The following is an 18,656-nucleotide window of genomic DNA, read 5'->3' on the forward strand; positions in this document are numbered from 1 at the left end:
AACATAACAACAAAATGTTTTGGGCTTTTAGTGAAAAATCCTGGAAGTTGAATAATCCCTCATCTATCATTCTTTATGTATAGCACATGAAAAGGTTGAGGGCCAAGTCCCACAATATGCGAAGTCAGTATAGTTTGTATTTTCCTGTTCTGTCCTGCAAGTTGTGACCATTGTCTGGCTGCTACACCAGTGCACATTACTCTATCTGCAATGTGGGAATCTGCTTAAATTCTTGGGCCATTCTGTATAACCAGTGTAGTATATACATATATGCACAACAAAACAGGGAAACCTCAATATAAGATTCACTTAAAGAATAAGGTTCTGGTTCTCACCACTGTTTAATTGCCAAACAAAAAGGATGAAGTATATAGTTTCAAGCTAAATTTCAGATTGCGTAGGAGGCATGGGGCAAATATGTTTCAGAAAGAACACAAGGCAGTACAGGTTATCTGGAGGCTTTGGTTTGAGTGCCCATCCAGAAATAGAGCCATTCATTCATTTATTTGTTACAGAAATATTTACTGAACTCCTAATCTTTGTGCCAGGAATTTTGGTGAGTAAGACAAAAGGCTCTCATTTTCACTCATCCTCTCTGTCCCCATTTCTTGGACAAATTGTGTAGGACATTTTAACATTGAGCAAGTTTTCATTCATTCATTCATTCAATGTGTGTTTGAGTGTGTATAATACAAGTACATTATTGTGAGATATTTAAAAAAGACATCTCTGCCCTCAAGGACCTTGCAAGCTTGTTTGTTCATCAACCAGTCATTTATTTAAAAAAAAAAATGCATTGAGCTAGTAGGCAATGTGCCAAGTCAGTGCTAGGGAAATACAGAGATGAACAAGAGCACACAGTCGGTCCCTGGAGGGCTGCTTCTCAGCCTGGAGAGGCAAACAGCTTGTAACATCTTTGGAAGCATGCAGTGTGGTAAATGACAATAATGAGCTCGTCCCACTGTATTGCGAGAGTGCAAAGGATGAGCACAGAAGTGGAGTTTCCAGAATTAGTTCTGTGTGGGTGAAAGGTCAAGATGTGACTCTCCATCTGACTTTTTAGTTGAGGCTGGAGAGAAGGGTTGGCTTGGAAAGGAGATTGGAGGGAGTTCAATCAGAAGAAACAGTTTAAGTGATGATAAGGAGCTTTATAAGGCACGATGACAGCTTTACAAAACTGCAAATACTTTATTTTGATTTGGCTGCAGAAGGTGAGGGTAGATGAATTCTAATGTAGTGAAACAATTGCAACAGGAATGCCAAGAACTAAGTCCTTGTAGTATTGGCACAATGTATAGTTCAGTGAAACAGCCCAGAAACAGACAAACACACTATGTGATAAAGTGGGTATCACAAATCAACAGGGTGTTAAGTAATAATATTGAGACAATTGATAAACTCTTTGGAAAAATAGTAGATTCTTACTCCAGATGATTTTATTTAGGACTTAGGGGCTAGGCACTTAGAAATTTGAGAATTAGGATTGCTTTCTGTGAATTAAAATTTAAGATCAACAGTAATGGATCAGAGGGTGGGGGTGTGTGTATGTGTAAAACAAGTTAATCTTAACCAAATATCTTGCCTACTGCCTACTGCCTACTGCACCACCTCGTTGAATGTGTCAGTCCTGTGAACATGGCCAGCTTCATGGGCCCTGCACTCACGAGGGCCGTGCATTTGGTTTAATGCTCTGCTCTTGTTGTCCTTTGGAAAGTCTTAATTTTTGAAGATGGGGCGCATATATGGTGGTTTTTGTTTTGTTTTTGCACTGGGCTATACAAATTATGTAGCATTCCTGCCTATGAAATTGGCCATCTCTGGGGACAGAAAGTTAGAGAGCCAAGCTTTAGAAGTAGATGTCCTTGTGTTCTCTGGAGAGTTGCAGCCAACCCAGTTAAAGTGTCCCAGACACATTGGCAGGGCCATCCCTATTGAGTGCCTCAGGCTGTCCAGCCTGATTGCCTGAAACATTCAATTTATTTAACAAAGTTTCCTACTTCCCATTTCCGGCTCACCAAGCAATCTTTCAATAGTGACTTGGCTGCTTCTTTGGTTTTCCAGCAGGGAGAGATCTAGCTAGTCGTGCTGGTCCCATCCTTCATTCAGGAAGGTAGTTACTAAATTGGCAATCTGGTTTCATATGTCAGTGAGGTTCTTTAATATGAGCCTGCTTCTGCATGACTGGTCCATTTCTGTTACGTTTCTGAGACTGAAGGCTGAAGTCCAGGAATTACGCTGGTAAATTCACCAAAGCAGTCATGTGTAGAATAGTGGTTAAGAGCAAGAGCTTTGGAGTCAAGACACACAATCCTGGATAAAATGTGGGTCCTGTCACTTACTAGGATGTATGATCTTGGCTTTCCTGTGCCCTAGTCTTTCATCTGTCAAGTGATGACATTAACACCTACCTTAAGGTTGTTGTGAGGTTGAATGAGATGATGTACTTTAGATCAGGGTTTCTCAGCCTCGGTACTGTTGACATTTTGGGCCAGGTAATTCTTTCTGTTCAGGGCGAGGTGTTCGGTGCATCATAGAATGCTTCCAGCATCCCTGGCCTGTACCCAGTAGATGCTAGTGGCATCCCTCTAACCCCCTATAGTTGTGACAATTAAAATGTCACAGAGGTGGAATCACCTCTGGTTAGGACTTGGTTAAGAGTCACTGGTTAAGAGTCACTGGTCCAGGTGTTTAGAGTGGTGCCTGGGGGAAAGAAAATGTTTTATGATATAATAATAATAATGGGAATAGTGGTACCAAAGATGATACTACTTTTGATGCCACCCTGAGGGACCTAGGAAGACATTTGTCAGCCTTTCATTTATTCTTTGTCCTTAAATTTTTATATCTATGCCAGAATAAACTCCATGTAGATTAAATAGTACATGTAAAAACTCTACCTTTAAACAACTGAATGAAAAAGAAGTAAATCTTTAGATTTGCAAATAAGGAAAGGGTTTTCAAGGTCAAAAGCAGTGATACTTCTGTGATGTTTAATGTTGGGTTTAAAACACATTGGGGAATTTTCTTTCCTCATAGATATCATGACATTAAAAATAAATATGCATAATCTATAAAAACTTTGTAGTTACAATTGAAAAGCAAATCGGATAAAATGATTGTGAGTAATATGACAGATAAAGTGGTATGAAAAAACTAATTTAAGTCAAAAAGAAAACCAAATATTTCCTATAGATAAGGACAAAGGAGGAAATACAATCATCCTATAAACATTTGCTATTGCTTAAAATCTTTGTCAATTTAAATAAATAATTTAAAATTTTAAAAAATCATTAAATTCGAACTATGTAATAATTTTTTTAAAAAATTTTAAATTATTTATTTAAATTGACAAAGATTTTAAGCAATAGCATCCAATTCTGTTGTACAGTTAGGGGAGTCTTATTACATATTTTTTGTCGGACAATCGATAGGTACAATCCTTCTGGAAAGAAACATGGTGATAAATGTGCCCTAAAAATGGTCATACAATTTAGCCCCCGCAAATAACTTTGGGAATAATGCCTACAGCATAATCTGAAATGTAGACAAATATCGATGCATGAAGGTTTTTATTGCAAAGTTGTTTTAATATAAGCCAGCTAAATGTTCATTATTAGAGAAGTAGTTATTTACAGCATATGATAATCTGCAATCCTTAAATGATAATCTTTACACAGTGTTTCTAATGACATGCAAAATTCTTATAGTGTTAAATGAAAAAAGTAGGTTTTTAAGTTGCATATGCAATGTAAACTCAACCCAGAAAAAAGACTGGAAGGAAATACCCAAAACGTTAATATTTGTCCCTGAAGTACGCAAAATGTTAATATTTGTTCCATAATATTTAGATTATGGATAATTTGTGAAAGTTAGTCACAACTATATGATTAAATTCATCATTTCATGGCAGACAGCCTTTTCTTTTGTTTCTGTTCGTTTAGGTAGTGTTTAGATATCATGCCTTGGAAATGAAAATGAAAGGGTTTAAGCTATGTTTCTCTAAATAGGAGAAATAAAAAAGAAAGTGTCAATGCCCTAAAATACAGCTTTATTTTTAAGTAAATTATAAATTGCAATATGAAACCAATTTTGGGGGGTAGACTGCTTCTCCTGGTTGAGGTGAATTAATGGTTTTTTATACTATGGTACTCTTTTTGTTCATTAAGTGTTAACGATGTACTCATTGTAGTATGGTTTTTGATGAAACAATCTTTAAGATGTTCATTTTTGTTTTTATAGTATGTGCAGAAGCTTATAACCCTGATGAAGAAGAAGATGATGCAGAGTCCAGGGTATGTAATTTACTGAATGAATGAATTTTAAATTGATGCCCTTGTCATATATGAGGAAAATAATCATAGAAAAGATTTAACAGGCATGTAGGTTAACAGGAGACATAATGGAATTATTTTGACTGTTTCTTTTCCTAGTCTCATCTCCAGTAGCCTACTCCTGCTGTGAGTCTTGCAGAATTATTTTTATCCAAAGAGTATTTCTCTTTACAAAATATATCCTGGTGATGAACAGTGTTTTCAGCTGTCTTTCTCATAGTGATAATATTATTTTTCTTAGACAGTGTTTCTAGTAAACAAAAATACTGGGAAAGACCTTCTACTCCTATTAATTTATAACAATGGAAAGTTACTCTGAAACAAACAAATCACGGTAAAATCACATCCAGTGTGTCAGTACAGCAGTTAGGATTATTTTTTAAATCTGTGAGTCTTCAGAGTTTGCTCAGCAGCTGACTTCTTGCAGGCCCTAATGTTTTTGTAAGAATTTGTCCACTGTGATTTCAGCAGTTTTTAAGCTATGTCTTTCAGCTCAGTTCTATTATTTATTTAGTAAAAAGTAAACTAAGAGATGACTATGCCTGGAAATGGAAAGTAGTAATTTCTGTGTCACCCTCCTCCCCTTTTTTTGAGTACATGTGTTGCAAAAGTGCCTCTTGTTTCTTTGGCCTTAAACAGTATAAACAAAAACTTATTTTTGTAGCTCTGAAAAGAAGTAAGATTGAGGTTTCATGTGGAGAAGCAGCTACTACGTCCCTAAGTCATTACATCATTAAGCTCCTTGAAACTTATGTAAAATCCAGTGATATCAGGAGGCTTACAACGTGGAAGATCTTGAAATCCCATTTTATTCCTGGACCCATGGGGATTCCCACTACCAGGGTTGTGAAAGCTCATTTCTCACTATTAGAACTTCAGTTATTTTCATGAAGTTTATAAATCCTAGCCTGGAAATGATGTTGTTTTAGGATTAAGGTATTTTTACTAATCTGTGATGTGCTGTTACCCCTCTGTATAGTCTGAAAAACTAGACCTTGCCTACCGTATACTTTATGTATCTAGCAGAAACAATACCGGGTGGCAATGAAGACAACATGCTTCTTTATATTTGTGTATAAATGAGTATGATAAAATTTAGTAATTGAGATCAGAGCAATCGAGATGAGCTAGTTTAAATGAATAAAAACCTAAATTAATGAACATTTGCAATACAGTTTAAAAACAATATGCAGTATCTCATTGATTCTAAAGCTGTTAGGCCTTGAATTTTAGCTGCCATTTAGTTGATGAGGTAAATAAAGTGTTTTGGCAGGTTCACTCCAGCTAATTTCTAATAGTTTTGTTGGGGAGGCTATACCAGTTAAGATTCGTTTGACTGTGTAAAACCTCACCCTATGGAGACAAATGTGAAAAAGAAAACACTGGGGAGAGATTATCAGACAAATGCTTGGAGATCATATTGAACTGCAAAAAGCGTTCAAAGGCCAAGCTGTAGGCCTGGCAGGCTGGAGCCAGCCCGCCTCTGGGGTCCATCAAGAGCAAGAGTGTAAGACTTAGCGTAGTGTCTTTGAAACGGGTTCAGCTACCCATCTCTATTACTGTGTCTCTCAGTTCAAAATTCCAATTTCCCAAGAGTTTCTGATGGACCCAGCTTTGGCCCAGGGTTAGGGCCAGGGTCAAAAAGTCCAACCTACTTGGGAACCACTTCTGTAAATAAGGGCAGTTACTAGAGGAGGAGGAATCTTTGTGGGGTGGGTATTTACCCTAAGAGCTGTCCCCTGTAACACCTTTTAAAGTTATATTTAATAGTTTTTTTGTTAATGTATTATATGTTTGATTATAGCAAAGTACTTTTAGGTTATCAATTAGGTTGAGTATTCTCTCCTCTAAATGTGTTACTAAAAACTATACTTATTTTAGTCTCAACAACTATGAAGCAAACCACACCACATGCTTGGGAATGATTATTACAGATTTCAAAATTATTTAGATCTAGAAGGATATTGGGAAATATCTATGAGGAAAATGTATACTATATTGTGATAAAATTACATTTCATTTGGACATTTTGTATTACTTCTGAGACTCACCAAATCATTAAGTCTGTAGTATAAACAGAAATTTATCGTCTGATATGAATTCAAAGAAAATGTAAATACTTAAGACTCATTTTGGAAAATAACAGATTTTAGTTGGAATGCCTTTAATAAATGAAAATGTAAGGGTTATCTAGATCTAGCATGTAGAAACTGGTAGAGAAGAGCTAATAAACTTAAGGGTAGAGTATTTCTTATGTTTCTCCAGAAAAATTTTTTGGAGTTCCACCTGTATATCTGGCCTGGTGCTAGGTGTAAAGTGGTGAGCAAATGGACAAGTCTCTGCCCTCTTGGAGCTTACAGTCTAGTGGCAGAAGCAGACAAGAGAATAAATTAATGAAAAGTTAAAAAACATGAAGTGCTAAAGAAACAGTGAAACAGTGTAGGAATCAAAACACAGCCCCCAAGCCTCTGGGTCAAGTGATTCTCATGCCTCAGCCTCCCGAGTAGCTGGGACTACAGGCATGCACCACCACATACCTGGCTAATTTTTGTATTTTTAGTAGAGATGGGGTTTCGCCCTGTTGGCCAGGCTGGTCTTGAACTCCTGGCGTCAAGTGATCCACTCACCTTGGCCTCCCAAACTGTTAGGATTACTGGCGCGAGCCACTGTGCCCGACCGATATACAGTGTTCTTTAAAGAAAATGTCTAAGTTAAAACCTTACTTATTAACTGGTTTTCTAATTTTTTTTTTAATGGAAAGGCAGCAGAAATTTAGAGCAGAAATTGGCAAACTTTTTTTGGTAAAGTTTTTTTTTTTAACTGAAAAATGCACTATTTTCAGAGAGTAAATATTTTAGGCTTTGGGGAGTCATGGGGTCTCCTTTGCAACTACTGAGTTCTGCTATAGTAGCTTGAAAGCAGCTGTAGGTAATACATCAGTGAAAGGCATGTCTGTTGGGTTACATTAAAACTTTATGACGCTTGAATTTGAATTTAATATAGATTTTATGTGTCAGGAAATATTATCATTTGTTTGATTTGTTCCCCCAGTCATTAAAAAATGTAAAATTATTCTTAGCCTAGAAGCCATACATACAAAAACAGCTTTGCCTGCAGGTGTAGTTTGCTGATCCCTGGTTTAGAATATAGACTCTGTAGCTGGCCTGGCTGGCATGAATTCTGGCTCTGCACCTTGTGGACTGGATGACATTGGACAAGTGATTTGGGCAAGTTGATTTCCTTAACTCTGAATTTCTTAACCTGCTTCATGGGATCTGTCACTAGGATAAAATGAGTTAATATTAGTAAAGCCCTTAGAATAGTACCTGGCATGTATTTATGCTATGTTTGTTTAACAAATAAAATTTTTATCTGAAATCAGGAATGAATTTTAATGAAAACCAAAGTGGCCTCTAGTACACTAAAATCACACTTTGGGTGTATTGCTGAGGCCTCAGTGATCCAGAGAGAGATCCCTTAGGTGGGATCATGCTAAGCCCCAGAGGAAAAATGTAGGAGAGCATCTTCAGAGCAGGTGGCTGCAGTACAGAGGAGCTGGAGTGTCAGAGACCACACCCGCTTTCTGACTGTTTACTTTCCCCATTGAAGAGGGATTTTACTGACGAGTTTAATTACAGAGAGTGGACTCTGAGTGCTGAGGAGTAATGGCAGGGTGAGGGAAAAGGGAAACAGGAGGAGAGCAGTAGACCATAGTGATGGAGGTGGGGCTGAGAAAAAAATACTACTTAGAAATGGTGATTGGGCTGGGTGCAGCGGCTCATGCCTGTAATCTTAGCAGTTTGGGAGGCCAAGGCAGGTGGATCATGAGGTCAGGAGTTCGAGACCAGCCTGGCCAAGATGGTGAAACCCTGTCTCTAATAAAAATACAAAAATTAGCTGGGCACAGTGGCAGGCACTTGTAATCCCAGCTACTCAGGAGGCTGAGGCAGGAGAGTCGCTTGAACCCAGGAGGCAAAGGTTGCAGGGAACCAAGTGCACCACCACTGCACTTTAGCCTGGGTGACAGAGCAAGACTCTGTCTTAAAAAAAAAAAAAAAAGAGGCCAGGCGCGCTGGCTCATGCCTGTAATCTCAGTACTTTGGGAGGCTGAGCTGGGCAAATCACGAGGTCAGGACATCAAGACCATCCTGGCTAACACGGTGAAAACCCGTCTCTACTAAAAATACAAAATACAAAATACAAACAAAACAAAACAAAACAAAACATCAAAGCCAGGCGTGGTGGCAGGCGCCTGTAGTCCCAGCTACTCAGGAGGCTGAGGCAGGAGAATGGCGTGAACCCGGGAGGCGGAGATTGCAGTGAGCTGAGATCGCACCACTACACTCCAGCCTGGGCAACAGAGCGAGAATCTGTCTCAAAAAAAAAAGTCGTCATTGGTAAGAGAGGTAGCAGGAAGAAGAGAGAAGAGGAAAAAGCTGGATTTCTGTGTGAAGGCTTATAGGAATTGAATGAGGTGGAGAGTTGACCAGAGCGAAGCAGGTGCACGATACTGATGCCTGATGCACTCTCCCCCCTTTCCTTTCTGAGAACAGCTTCTCAGCAGGCAGACATCTCTGTTGCTTTGGTTTGAAGTTCTAGATGGATTTTGTGAAGTGAGAAATGACTTTCTGTTTTGTTTTAGTGTGTTAGCCTTCCTTATTTGAAGTAGGAGGAAGTGAAGTTTGGTTGGTGTGGTTTGGTTAATACCTGAATTTTAAAGGTTTCTTGTGCAGCAGTGAATGAGAAGTCCCCAGGATCTACTTTGTCTGTGTTTGTGTGTCATCTTAGAATCTAGTTTGAGATGAATATTGGGCAGATAGTAAACAAAGGTTTACATCTACCTTACCCTTAGAGGGGAAAGTGCAGTGACCCTTTCTCTTACTAGCTAGTAGTTCTTTCATGTAGTCTTTACATAATGCAAATAAATAGTATACGTATCAATAGTTTACATATAAATAGTATATCAGTACTATAAGTTTTCCCAATTCTTTTCAGGCTTATAATTTTCATTAATTTTTAGCCATCTGATGTGGTTTGAAATGCTGATTTAAATTTCCCATTGTGAGTTTTGATGTTTGTGGCTATAAACTCCACTGCTGCCTGATTCTGTGAGCTCTGATGCTCTGATGGTAGGGCAGGCTGCCTGAAGAGGCAAGGTACCTGCCCATCAGCTCTGGTGGTCACTCTTTGAGTGAGCATTGGAATAGGAAAGGGTGGTGTGTAGGTCTTCAGGAAAACCAACTCCGTGTCTGCTGCTTTTAGGACTACCCCTTGCCCCTCTAACTCATTTTATAGTTACAAACTGTTCACGTTCACAAAAGAGTGGACCTTTTGGTCCAAGTCAGTTGAGCCTCCTGCTAGTGAAAAGGGACTTGAGAGATAGCAAGCCACACTTACACGGCATTCTGCCACTCTTCACACTCTAGAATACAAGTTTAGTGAGAATATAGCACATTAGTTTCCTTGAGTTCCTTCTGAAATCAGTGCACCAGCCAGCCTCCTTGGACTCTTTTTCCCTGGAACACATATTCTCTTGGAGTGGCAGTGCATGATTGCTTGCTCCCTTCTAAAAATCACTTGCTCGCTGTGGGGCAGGTACATACCGCATGTGTAAAAATATATTCGGCATCTAATGCCATATACATTTAAACATTTTACTTCTTTCCAGGGACCTTATCAAGATTCAAAAGAAAGAACTACATCCTGAAAGAGTATTAAACTCAGTAGAAACAGAATGACAGCAGTCCAAATTTTCAGTGTAGCTGCTGGCACCTGTTGTCCTTTTGTACGGGTCCCCACTGGCTGGGATCTTTGGAGTCTTCCTAGCCAGTCACAGTTGTGTGCATAATGAACTTGCTAACCTAGGGGAAAATATGCTTTTGAAAAACATTTCAGTGCTATATTGATGAATGGATACCAACCTCCCCCCAACAAGGTGAATTATGTTCCCCTACTTGGTAGGTTCATAAGTTACCAGTCACCAAAAGTGAATCTCAGCACCAACCTGAAGCAAACTTGAGCGCTAACAGTTCTTCTTTCTAATGTTGGTTCTGATTTTTGTTAGTTTTTAAAATCTCTTTGAGTGAGATGGTATTGGCTAATGTCTTTGTTTTTTAAATCTGATGTCCTTTTAGATTATACATCCAAAAACTGATGATCAAAGAAATAGGTTGCAAGAGGCTTGCAAAGACATCCTGCTGTTTAAGAATCTGGATCCGGTAAGATAAATCTTAATAATAGAAATGGCTTTGTTTTTTCCCCCAGTGACAGTGTCAAGAACTGTGCAGGGTCTTGAGTTTTGCCCTCTTTGTAAGCCGACATCATCCTGGGGTGATGGTAAAGGCCCCCTTGCAGATGCTTGAATGCACAGTAGGTTGAACTGCAGGAGAGGAATATTGAGTTTGGGGGAATATACTGCTGTTGGAGCAAGAAGTAAAGAAGCCTGAGGTGTTTGTCCTGTGGAAGATATTCTCTCATCTCTCAAGATGTTATCTCAGGGCTACAAAAACATCCCTGAGAAATGGCCCAGGTAAAAAGATGGTAGGAACTTGCCCTCTTCATACCCATCAGGAATATGCAGGGATGCTCAGGGCCCATGGAGGATTGTTTCTCTTTACAGCCAGTAATAGTAATTATATTTGAATGTGTATAAACTCTGTATTATACAGATTAAAAGTAACATTTCACTTGGCTTTAAGGTGAGGGTTTTATTTTTTTTTTTTTTTGGTCCTTTATAAGGATTTGGAAATCTCTAATTTTTGGGTTCGGTATTTCTAGAATACCCACTCTTGGTATGAGTGCACGTGCTGTTCAGACTTTGTCTTGCACTGTGATGTACATATTCTGCTTCCTTCATCTCAGATTATGCTTAGTCATTGCTGTATAGTTATTTAGGAGTGAACCTCTGCTGCCATATTCCAAATGTGAAAATAGAGTCAACTTTTGTAACGTACCTCGACTTTTTTATTTGGTCAAACTCAACATCTTCAAGTTTTTGATGATGCCCTAGAGGAGAAGCATTAAATCAATACCTGCTCTTTTTAAAATGAGGTCTTCTTAAAAAGGACGTTTTTATAAAGATTCATGTACTGCATCATACCAGTTCTATACTGCGTCATATTTACAGTCTGAAATATTTTAAAAATCTCTTTTGTTTCTAGTGTAATTTATGTTTATATTACGTCTTCCAGAACACAGTACATTGTGTGACTTTGGAGATTTATGTTAGGCCCACACATTACAAGTTTGTATGTCCATCTCTGAGTCTCCATTACTGGCTTTGATAGGCCTAAATTTGACCAGACCCAGGATCCGTCAGTCACTTCATCTGTCCATTGTCTGAGGGCAGGAACTGTGTCTTTTGTATCTTTGCATCACTCTGTAAGTAGCAGATGGCTCACGGCTCTGTACGCGCACTAGGCTCTCAAAAGAAAACATGGGACTGAGACAAGAATGCTTTAAGTTATCCTTTTGTTACAGGAAAGAGGTCCTCATCCAGACCCCAAGAGAGGGTTCTTGGATCTCGCACAAAAATGAATTCAGGGTGAGTCCATAAAGTGAAAACAAGTTTATTAAGAAAGTGAAGGAATAAAACAATGGCTACTCCATAGACAGAGCAGCCCCGAGAGCTGCTGGTTGCCCATTTTTATGGTTATTTCTTGATGATATGCTAAACAAGGGGTGGATTATTCATGCCTCCCCTTTTTAGATCATATAGGGTAACTTCCTGACATTGCCATGGCATTTGTAAACTGTCATGGTTCTGGTGGGAGTGTGGCAGTGAGGATGACCAGAGGTCACTCTCGTCACCATCTTGGTTTTGGTGGGTTTTGGCCGGCTTCTTGACTGCAATCTGTTTTATCAGCAAGATCTTTATGACCTGTATCTTGTGCTGACCTTCAGTCTCATCCTGTGACTTAGAATGCCTTAACCATCTGGGAATGCAGCCCAGTAGGTTTCAGCCTTATTTTACCCAGCTCCTATTCAAGATGGAGTTGCTCTGGTTCATGCACCTCTGACACTTTTATAGTTATCTAAGTATACATATTTAATCCTAAATAATAGTTTTGGATAGATTTGTAATAAAATGATGGTGTTTAAGTAATATCTAATTCAAGTCTTGTTAAAAGTTATGCCAGGCTGGGCGTGGTGGCTCATGCCTGTAATCCCAGCACTTTGGGAGGCCGAGGTGGGTGGATCACGAGGTTAGGAGATCGAGCCCATCCCGGCTAACATGGTGAAACACTGTCTCTACTGAAAAAATACAAAAAAATTAGCCGGGCATGGTGGCGGGTGCCTGTAGTCCCAGCTACTAGGGAGGCTGAGGCAGGAGAATGGCATGAACCCAGGAGGTGGAGGAGTTTACAGTGACCTGAGATCACACCACTGCACTCCAGCCTGGGCAACAGAGCGAGACTCTGTCTCAAAAAAAATAAAAATAAAATAAAAAATAAAAAAAAGTTATGCCAAACCCTTGAACATAGTTACAGTCTCATGGTATGAATTCAGTAGTTCAGAGTGGCCCTGATATATCCTTGTCCATTCAAGTTTGTTTGCTCAGTTCATTCAATCCACATTTGCCGAGTACCATCACTTACCAGCAGTGGGAGTTAGTGCTGAGGAAGCAAAGACCTGGTTCAGTACCCTGAGTTGATATCAAAGCTAGCCTGTGGATCCCATGTTCTCTAAGGCAAGGACCAATGTAGTATTTAACTCTTTTGCTCCGGAGGCACACAGAAGGCAGTGGTAAAATTAATCCTTAGTTTTACACTTAGAGGTAGGCTTTATTCAAGAATTCTGTATTTTTTGACTAGAACTTTACATGGGAGAATTTCAGAGGTCACCAAAAACAGTGCTCTCAAGCTTTAATATGCTGATGTATCATCAGGGGATCTTGTTAAAATGCAGATTTGGATTCTCGTGGTCTGGAGTGGAGCCTGAAAAGTCTGCATTTCTCACAAGCTCCCAGGTAATGTTGATGTTCTTGGCCCACAACATACTTTGAATACCAAAGACTAGAGCTAGATGTGAAAATGTTCAAGTTCAGTATTTGGTTACTGTTACATGTGTTATGCTTGCATGCTTTCCTATTCAATGAACCAGTATTTTAATGCTTCAGCGGGGACTAATTCGTGAAATTCTGGTGTCTGTAGGGTTAAGTGACACACAGGCGTAAATCGTTGCTAATTATGCTTTCCTGGGATGTTGTCTCTTCTGTCTTCTAAATTAAATTGATCTTCCTTGCCATTTCAACTTTAGCTCTTTAAAAGCATTGTGAAAATTTTGGTTGCATTTAAAATTATTAGTATTTAAGAAAGCTTTTGCTAATACAGTCTGGCAAGGAGCATCTTTGCTTGGTGTGATTATTTTGTAAACATAAGAGTTCTTTTAGACTTTTTTTCACTGCTTTGCTGAAGGTCAATATGTATTTTAAAAACCAACACATAGAGGGAAAACACATCCAGTTTCTGAATTGTCATGATCGAATGTTTTATAGAGAAGAAGCAAATGTATATACATAGTAGTTTTCAGAAGACCTTTTTTTTGAATCTGAGCTCAGACCACCTTGAATGACTCCCTTACTATTTAAATCCTTCCAGAGATGATATAGGATATAAGTAAGTAAAATTTATTTTTCTCAGCAAATTACCACCTGGAATAAGACATTTAGCCCAAAACATGGCAGATTAGAGGTTTTAGTTTAAGCTCATATTGTAAAATAGCTTTCTAGTTTTTTATGATACACATTATTTACAATAACCCAAATGTGTTTCAATTGAATTACATATTCAGCTCATATAATCTGCTTATCATGCAGCTCCTTTCATTTTAATTTCTTGACTACTATGTTTCAAGACCTGTTTAAAGTGCTGGAGGCCACAAAGATATTTAGAGATGGTGGTTGTCCTTTTGGAATTTATAATTTAATGAGAGTACAAACACATCTGCAAAGCATGTTGGGAAAACATGATATATTGCTGTAATATGGTCAGGGCATGGTGAGAAGATGTCTGTCTCTTAGCTTACCCTAACGGTTCAGAAACCTGGAGAGGTCACTGAGCTGTGCCCTCTGAAAATGAGGAGGGAATCACCAGGTGAGGAAAAGTACTGAATGTTATCACTAGAGCCTAAAGTGGCAGCCGTCCAGTGATGGATGGCCTCCATCTAGTGATGGGAGTGATGGAGCTAAGATGTGGATGCTGTATCAGGAAGGCCCCATTCTTTCTCGAATGCTATGCTGTGGCACTGGACTGCCTTGTAGGCAGTGGGCACAGCTGAAGAGTTTTAGTCAGAGAATGTAACTATCAGATTTATCTAAGGTCACTTTGGTGGTAATGTCAAGGATGGAGTTAAAGAGGGGAGAAAAACAGGGGAAGCAGACAAGAACAAAAGAGTGAAGCCCAGTAAGAAAACGAGGTCATGATCTAGGGAAGAGAAATGGGCCTGAACTCCAGGGAAGGGGAAAAGGGACAGACAGAAAAGAATGGTTTCACAAAAGAGGGTTAACAGAACTTGGTACTTGGTGATTGATTTAGTTGGGGACTGAAGGAAAGAATCTAGGATGGCTCCCAGTGTCTAGCTGGAGTGACTGCAAAGTTGCCACCTTTTCCTGAAATGGGAAAACTTGAAGGAGGAAGGGGAAACTAATTAGTAATTAGCAAGAAGAATGATCTTGGCTTTGTGTCTACTATTTCATTTGAATTTCCCGAAGTCATTATTTAGCTTGAAAATCTTGCACTTCCTAGACTTCAGAAAATTTTTCCTTAGAGAGCTGTATATTCATATGTTGAGCACAGCATTTATAATTATTAATCTCTTTGAAGATATTCTTTTCATGAATATTTTAATGCTCCACTCAGTAGGCCATTTTCCTCCTGAAATATTTCTAATTTGAGGCTAACTGAAATAATTTTCTTAGGCTATATGATAGGCTCTTTCATTAATGAAGAGTAAATTGTTATTTCTCAAGTGAGTCAGAGCCCTTTACTGAGCTCAGTCTTGAATTGGCATTCTGTAGGAGAATTAGATGTGGATTTCCTATAGTAGTTGTCAGTTATCATGATAAGCCTCTGCATATTAAATATTTCCTAAATTCTTTTCACTCTGTGCATAATTATGGGGAAATTACATTTTGATTGACTAGAACAGACACCTGTCTGTATTTTATCAGGAATTGCTTTTTCATATATCCGTGTATGAATTCTTCAGTTTTATAATGTTTTCAAATGCAGCTAATTCCAACATCACAAAATAGTTACTATAGCAATTTATTTCATCTTTTTTCCCCATTTGACATTTAGAGTCAGAACTAATCAATAAAGCTGATGTTCACCCTCTACCTGCCTTAAAAAAGTCAAAATATAAATAGCAAGCAAAACAAAATATTAGTAAACATTTAATCAACCTTTAGAATTTTGATAGGTGACCATATGTTGCCTGAGTTGATGAACTCATTTGGGTAGAATGGTCCCTGTGGGGCCAATTAGCACTACATCAAGAAAGGGCTGTTTCACTGCTACCTTGGCTTCATCTTCAACCTTGGCTGCTGTTCCACAAAAAGATGCCAGAGCTCACACAGGGACCCAAGGAGGGGATGAAAACTGCTTCCTGCAAACCCATCACCATCATTCTTCCAAAAGTTTTTCTTAGCCTATTTGAAGATGTAAAATTATGTTCTCAGTTTAATTAGAGTTTTTTTAGTTAATTAAAAAATATAAATCAGTATACATGTAAAATTGACAAACATTCAAAAAGAGCAAAAGAGTAGTCAGTGAAAGGAAATCTCCTTTTCACCTTTGCCTCTCAGAAACCCAGTTTCTCAGGAACTATGTTCTTTTAGTACTATCTTGTATATTTTTCCAGGGTCATGCAATGCACATACAAATATATTCTTTTTCAAATTTTGGTGGCAGCAGAATAGACACACTGTTATGCCCTTTTTTTTTTTTTTTTTTTTTTTTTTTTTGGAGAGTCTCACTCTGTTGCCCAGGCTGGAGTGTAGTGGCATGATCATGGCTCACTGCAACCTCCGCCTCCTGGGTTCAAGTGATTCTTGTACCTCAGCCTTCCGAGTAGCTGGGACTACAGGTGTGCACCACCATGGCCAGCTAATTTTTGTATTTTTAGTAGACATGGAGTTTGACTATGTTGGCCAGGCTGGTCTGGAACTCTTGGCCTCAAGTGATCTGCCTGCCTCAGCCTCCCAAAGTGCTGGGATTATAGGTGTGAGCTACTGCGCCTGGCCTGCCTTGTTCTTTTCAAATTTAACAATATATTAGTATTTATAGAGGTTCCATATTCTTTTTAAAAAATATTTTCATCAGTATTGTTTATACAAGTTTAAACTAGTAGCTTTTATGTATTATAAAGCTAAATCATGATAACACATTAGTGTTTTGCTGTTGCCACTATGTTATAATTGTACATATAACAGCAGATTCCAAGTAATCAAAATAATATTTAAAAAGAAGAACAAAGTTGCAGGATTCACATTTCCTAATTTTACAACTTACTGAAAAGCTATGGTAATCAAAACAATATACTGGGCTCGGGTAGACATATAGAACAATTGAATAGAATTGAGAATCTAGAAATAAACCTATATACTTATGGCCAATTGATTTTCCCACAAGAGTGTTAAGACCATTCAATAGAAAAATAATAGTTTCTTCAACAAATAGTGCTGAATCACTGGATATCCACACACAAAAGAACAAAGCTAGACTCCTTTGCATATACAAGCATTAATTCAGAAGGGATCAAAAGCCAAAGATATAAGAGCTTAAACCATAAAACTCTTGGAAGAAAACATAGGAGTAAGTCTTTATGGTCTTAGATTTAGCATTGGACTCTTAGACACCAAAAGCATAAGCAGAAAAGAAAAAAGATAAATAGGACTTCACACAGATGTAACATTTTTGTACATCAAAGGACATTATTTTAAAAAGTGAAGACAGTCTGCAGAAGATAAAATTATTTGCCAATCATATATCTGATAAAGATCTAGTATCCAAAATATATAAATAACACAACTCAACAATAAAAAGACAAAAATTCCAATTTAGAAATGGGCAAAGTGCTTGAATATACAAATGACTGGCAATCAAAAAATTCTCAACGTGGTTAGTCGTTAGAGAAATACAAATCAAAACTACAATGAAATACCACTTCATCCCCACCGGGGTAGTTGCAATTTTAAAAAAGGAAAATAAAGTGATTAATTTTATGTTCTGTAAATTTCACCTCAACAAATTTGTAGTTCCCTCTCACCACTCCTTTTCAACATAGTGCTGAAAGTCCTGGATAATGCAATAAGACAAGAGAGTGTAGTAAAATGTATTGAGAAGGAAGAAATATACCTGTCTTTGTTCACAGATGACATGATTATCTAAGTAGAAAATGGGAAAGGCTTCCAGAGCTAGTAAGTGATTATAACAAGGTTGCAGGATACAAGGTTAATATACAAAAGTTAATCACTTTCTTTTATATCAGCAGTGAACAAGTGGAATTTGAAATTAAAAATACAATACCATTTATATTAACATCCCCCCAAAATGAAATATTTAGATATAAATCTAACAAAAATATGTATAAGATCAATGTGAGGAAAACTATCAAATTATGAAGGAAATCAAGGAAGAATTTAATAAATGAAGAGATTTCCATGTTCATGGATAGTCGGTTTTTCCCAAGTTGATCTGTAGATTCAATGCAGTCCCAACAAACTGATCCTAAAGTTTGGAGAGGCAAAAGACCTAGGAGAGCTAACACAATATTGAAGGAAAAGAACAAAGTTAAAGTACTAACTGACTTCAAGACTTAGTATAAAGTGACAGTAATCAAGACAGTATAGTATTGACAAAAGAATGTACAAATTAATCAGTGGAACAGAACGGAGAACCCAGTAACAGCCCCACTTAAATGCAGTTAACTGATCTTTGACAAAAGAGAAAAGGCAACACAATGAAGTAAAGATGGTCTTTTCAACAAATGGTGCTGGAAAAACTAGATATCTGAAAAATGAATCTAGAAATGGACATTTTATTTTTCACAAAAATTAACTCAAAATAGATCACAGATATAAATGTAAAACACAAAACTGTAAAATTCCTAGGCGATAACATGGGAGAAAATCTAGATGACCTTGGATTTGGTGATAACTTTTTAGATGTAACACCAAAGGCACATCCATGAAAGAATTGATAAGCTGGACTTCATTAAAATTAAAAATTTCTTTGCTGCAAAAGACACTCTGAGCAGAATGAAAAGACAGGCTCAGACTGGGAGGAAATATTTGCAAAAGACACAGCTGATAAAGGACTGTTA

The 18,656-nt window shown here is 38.0% G+C and overlaps 1 protein-coding gene across 1 annotated transcript in view; it reads left to right on the forward strand.

Annotated features, from left to right (window-relative positions):
• The window catches only part of PRKAR2B (protein kinase cAMP-dependent type II regulatory subunit beta), a 117,367-nt gene that overhangs the window by 73,381 nt on the left and 25,330 nt on the right, over positions 1–18,656 (forward strand). Inside the window, exons 3-4 of the mRNA XM_004046021.4 lie at positions 4,240–4,292; positions 10,466–10,549. Coding sequence (XP_004046069.1) covers positions 4,240–4,292; positions 10,466–10,549 — 137 coding nt within the window. The remainder of the gene's footprint in view (positions 1–4,239; positions 4,293–10,465; positions 10,550–18,656) is intronic.

The sequence above is a fragment of the Gorilla gorilla genome, chromosome 6, assembly GCF_029281585.2.
Source record: "Gorilla gorilla gorilla isolate KB3781 chromosome 6, NHGRI_mGorGor1-v2.1_pri, whole genome shotgun sequence".
Taxonomy (NCBI): domain Eukaryota; kingdom Metazoa; phylum Chordata; class Mammalia; order Primates; family Hominidae; genus Gorilla; species Gorilla gorilla.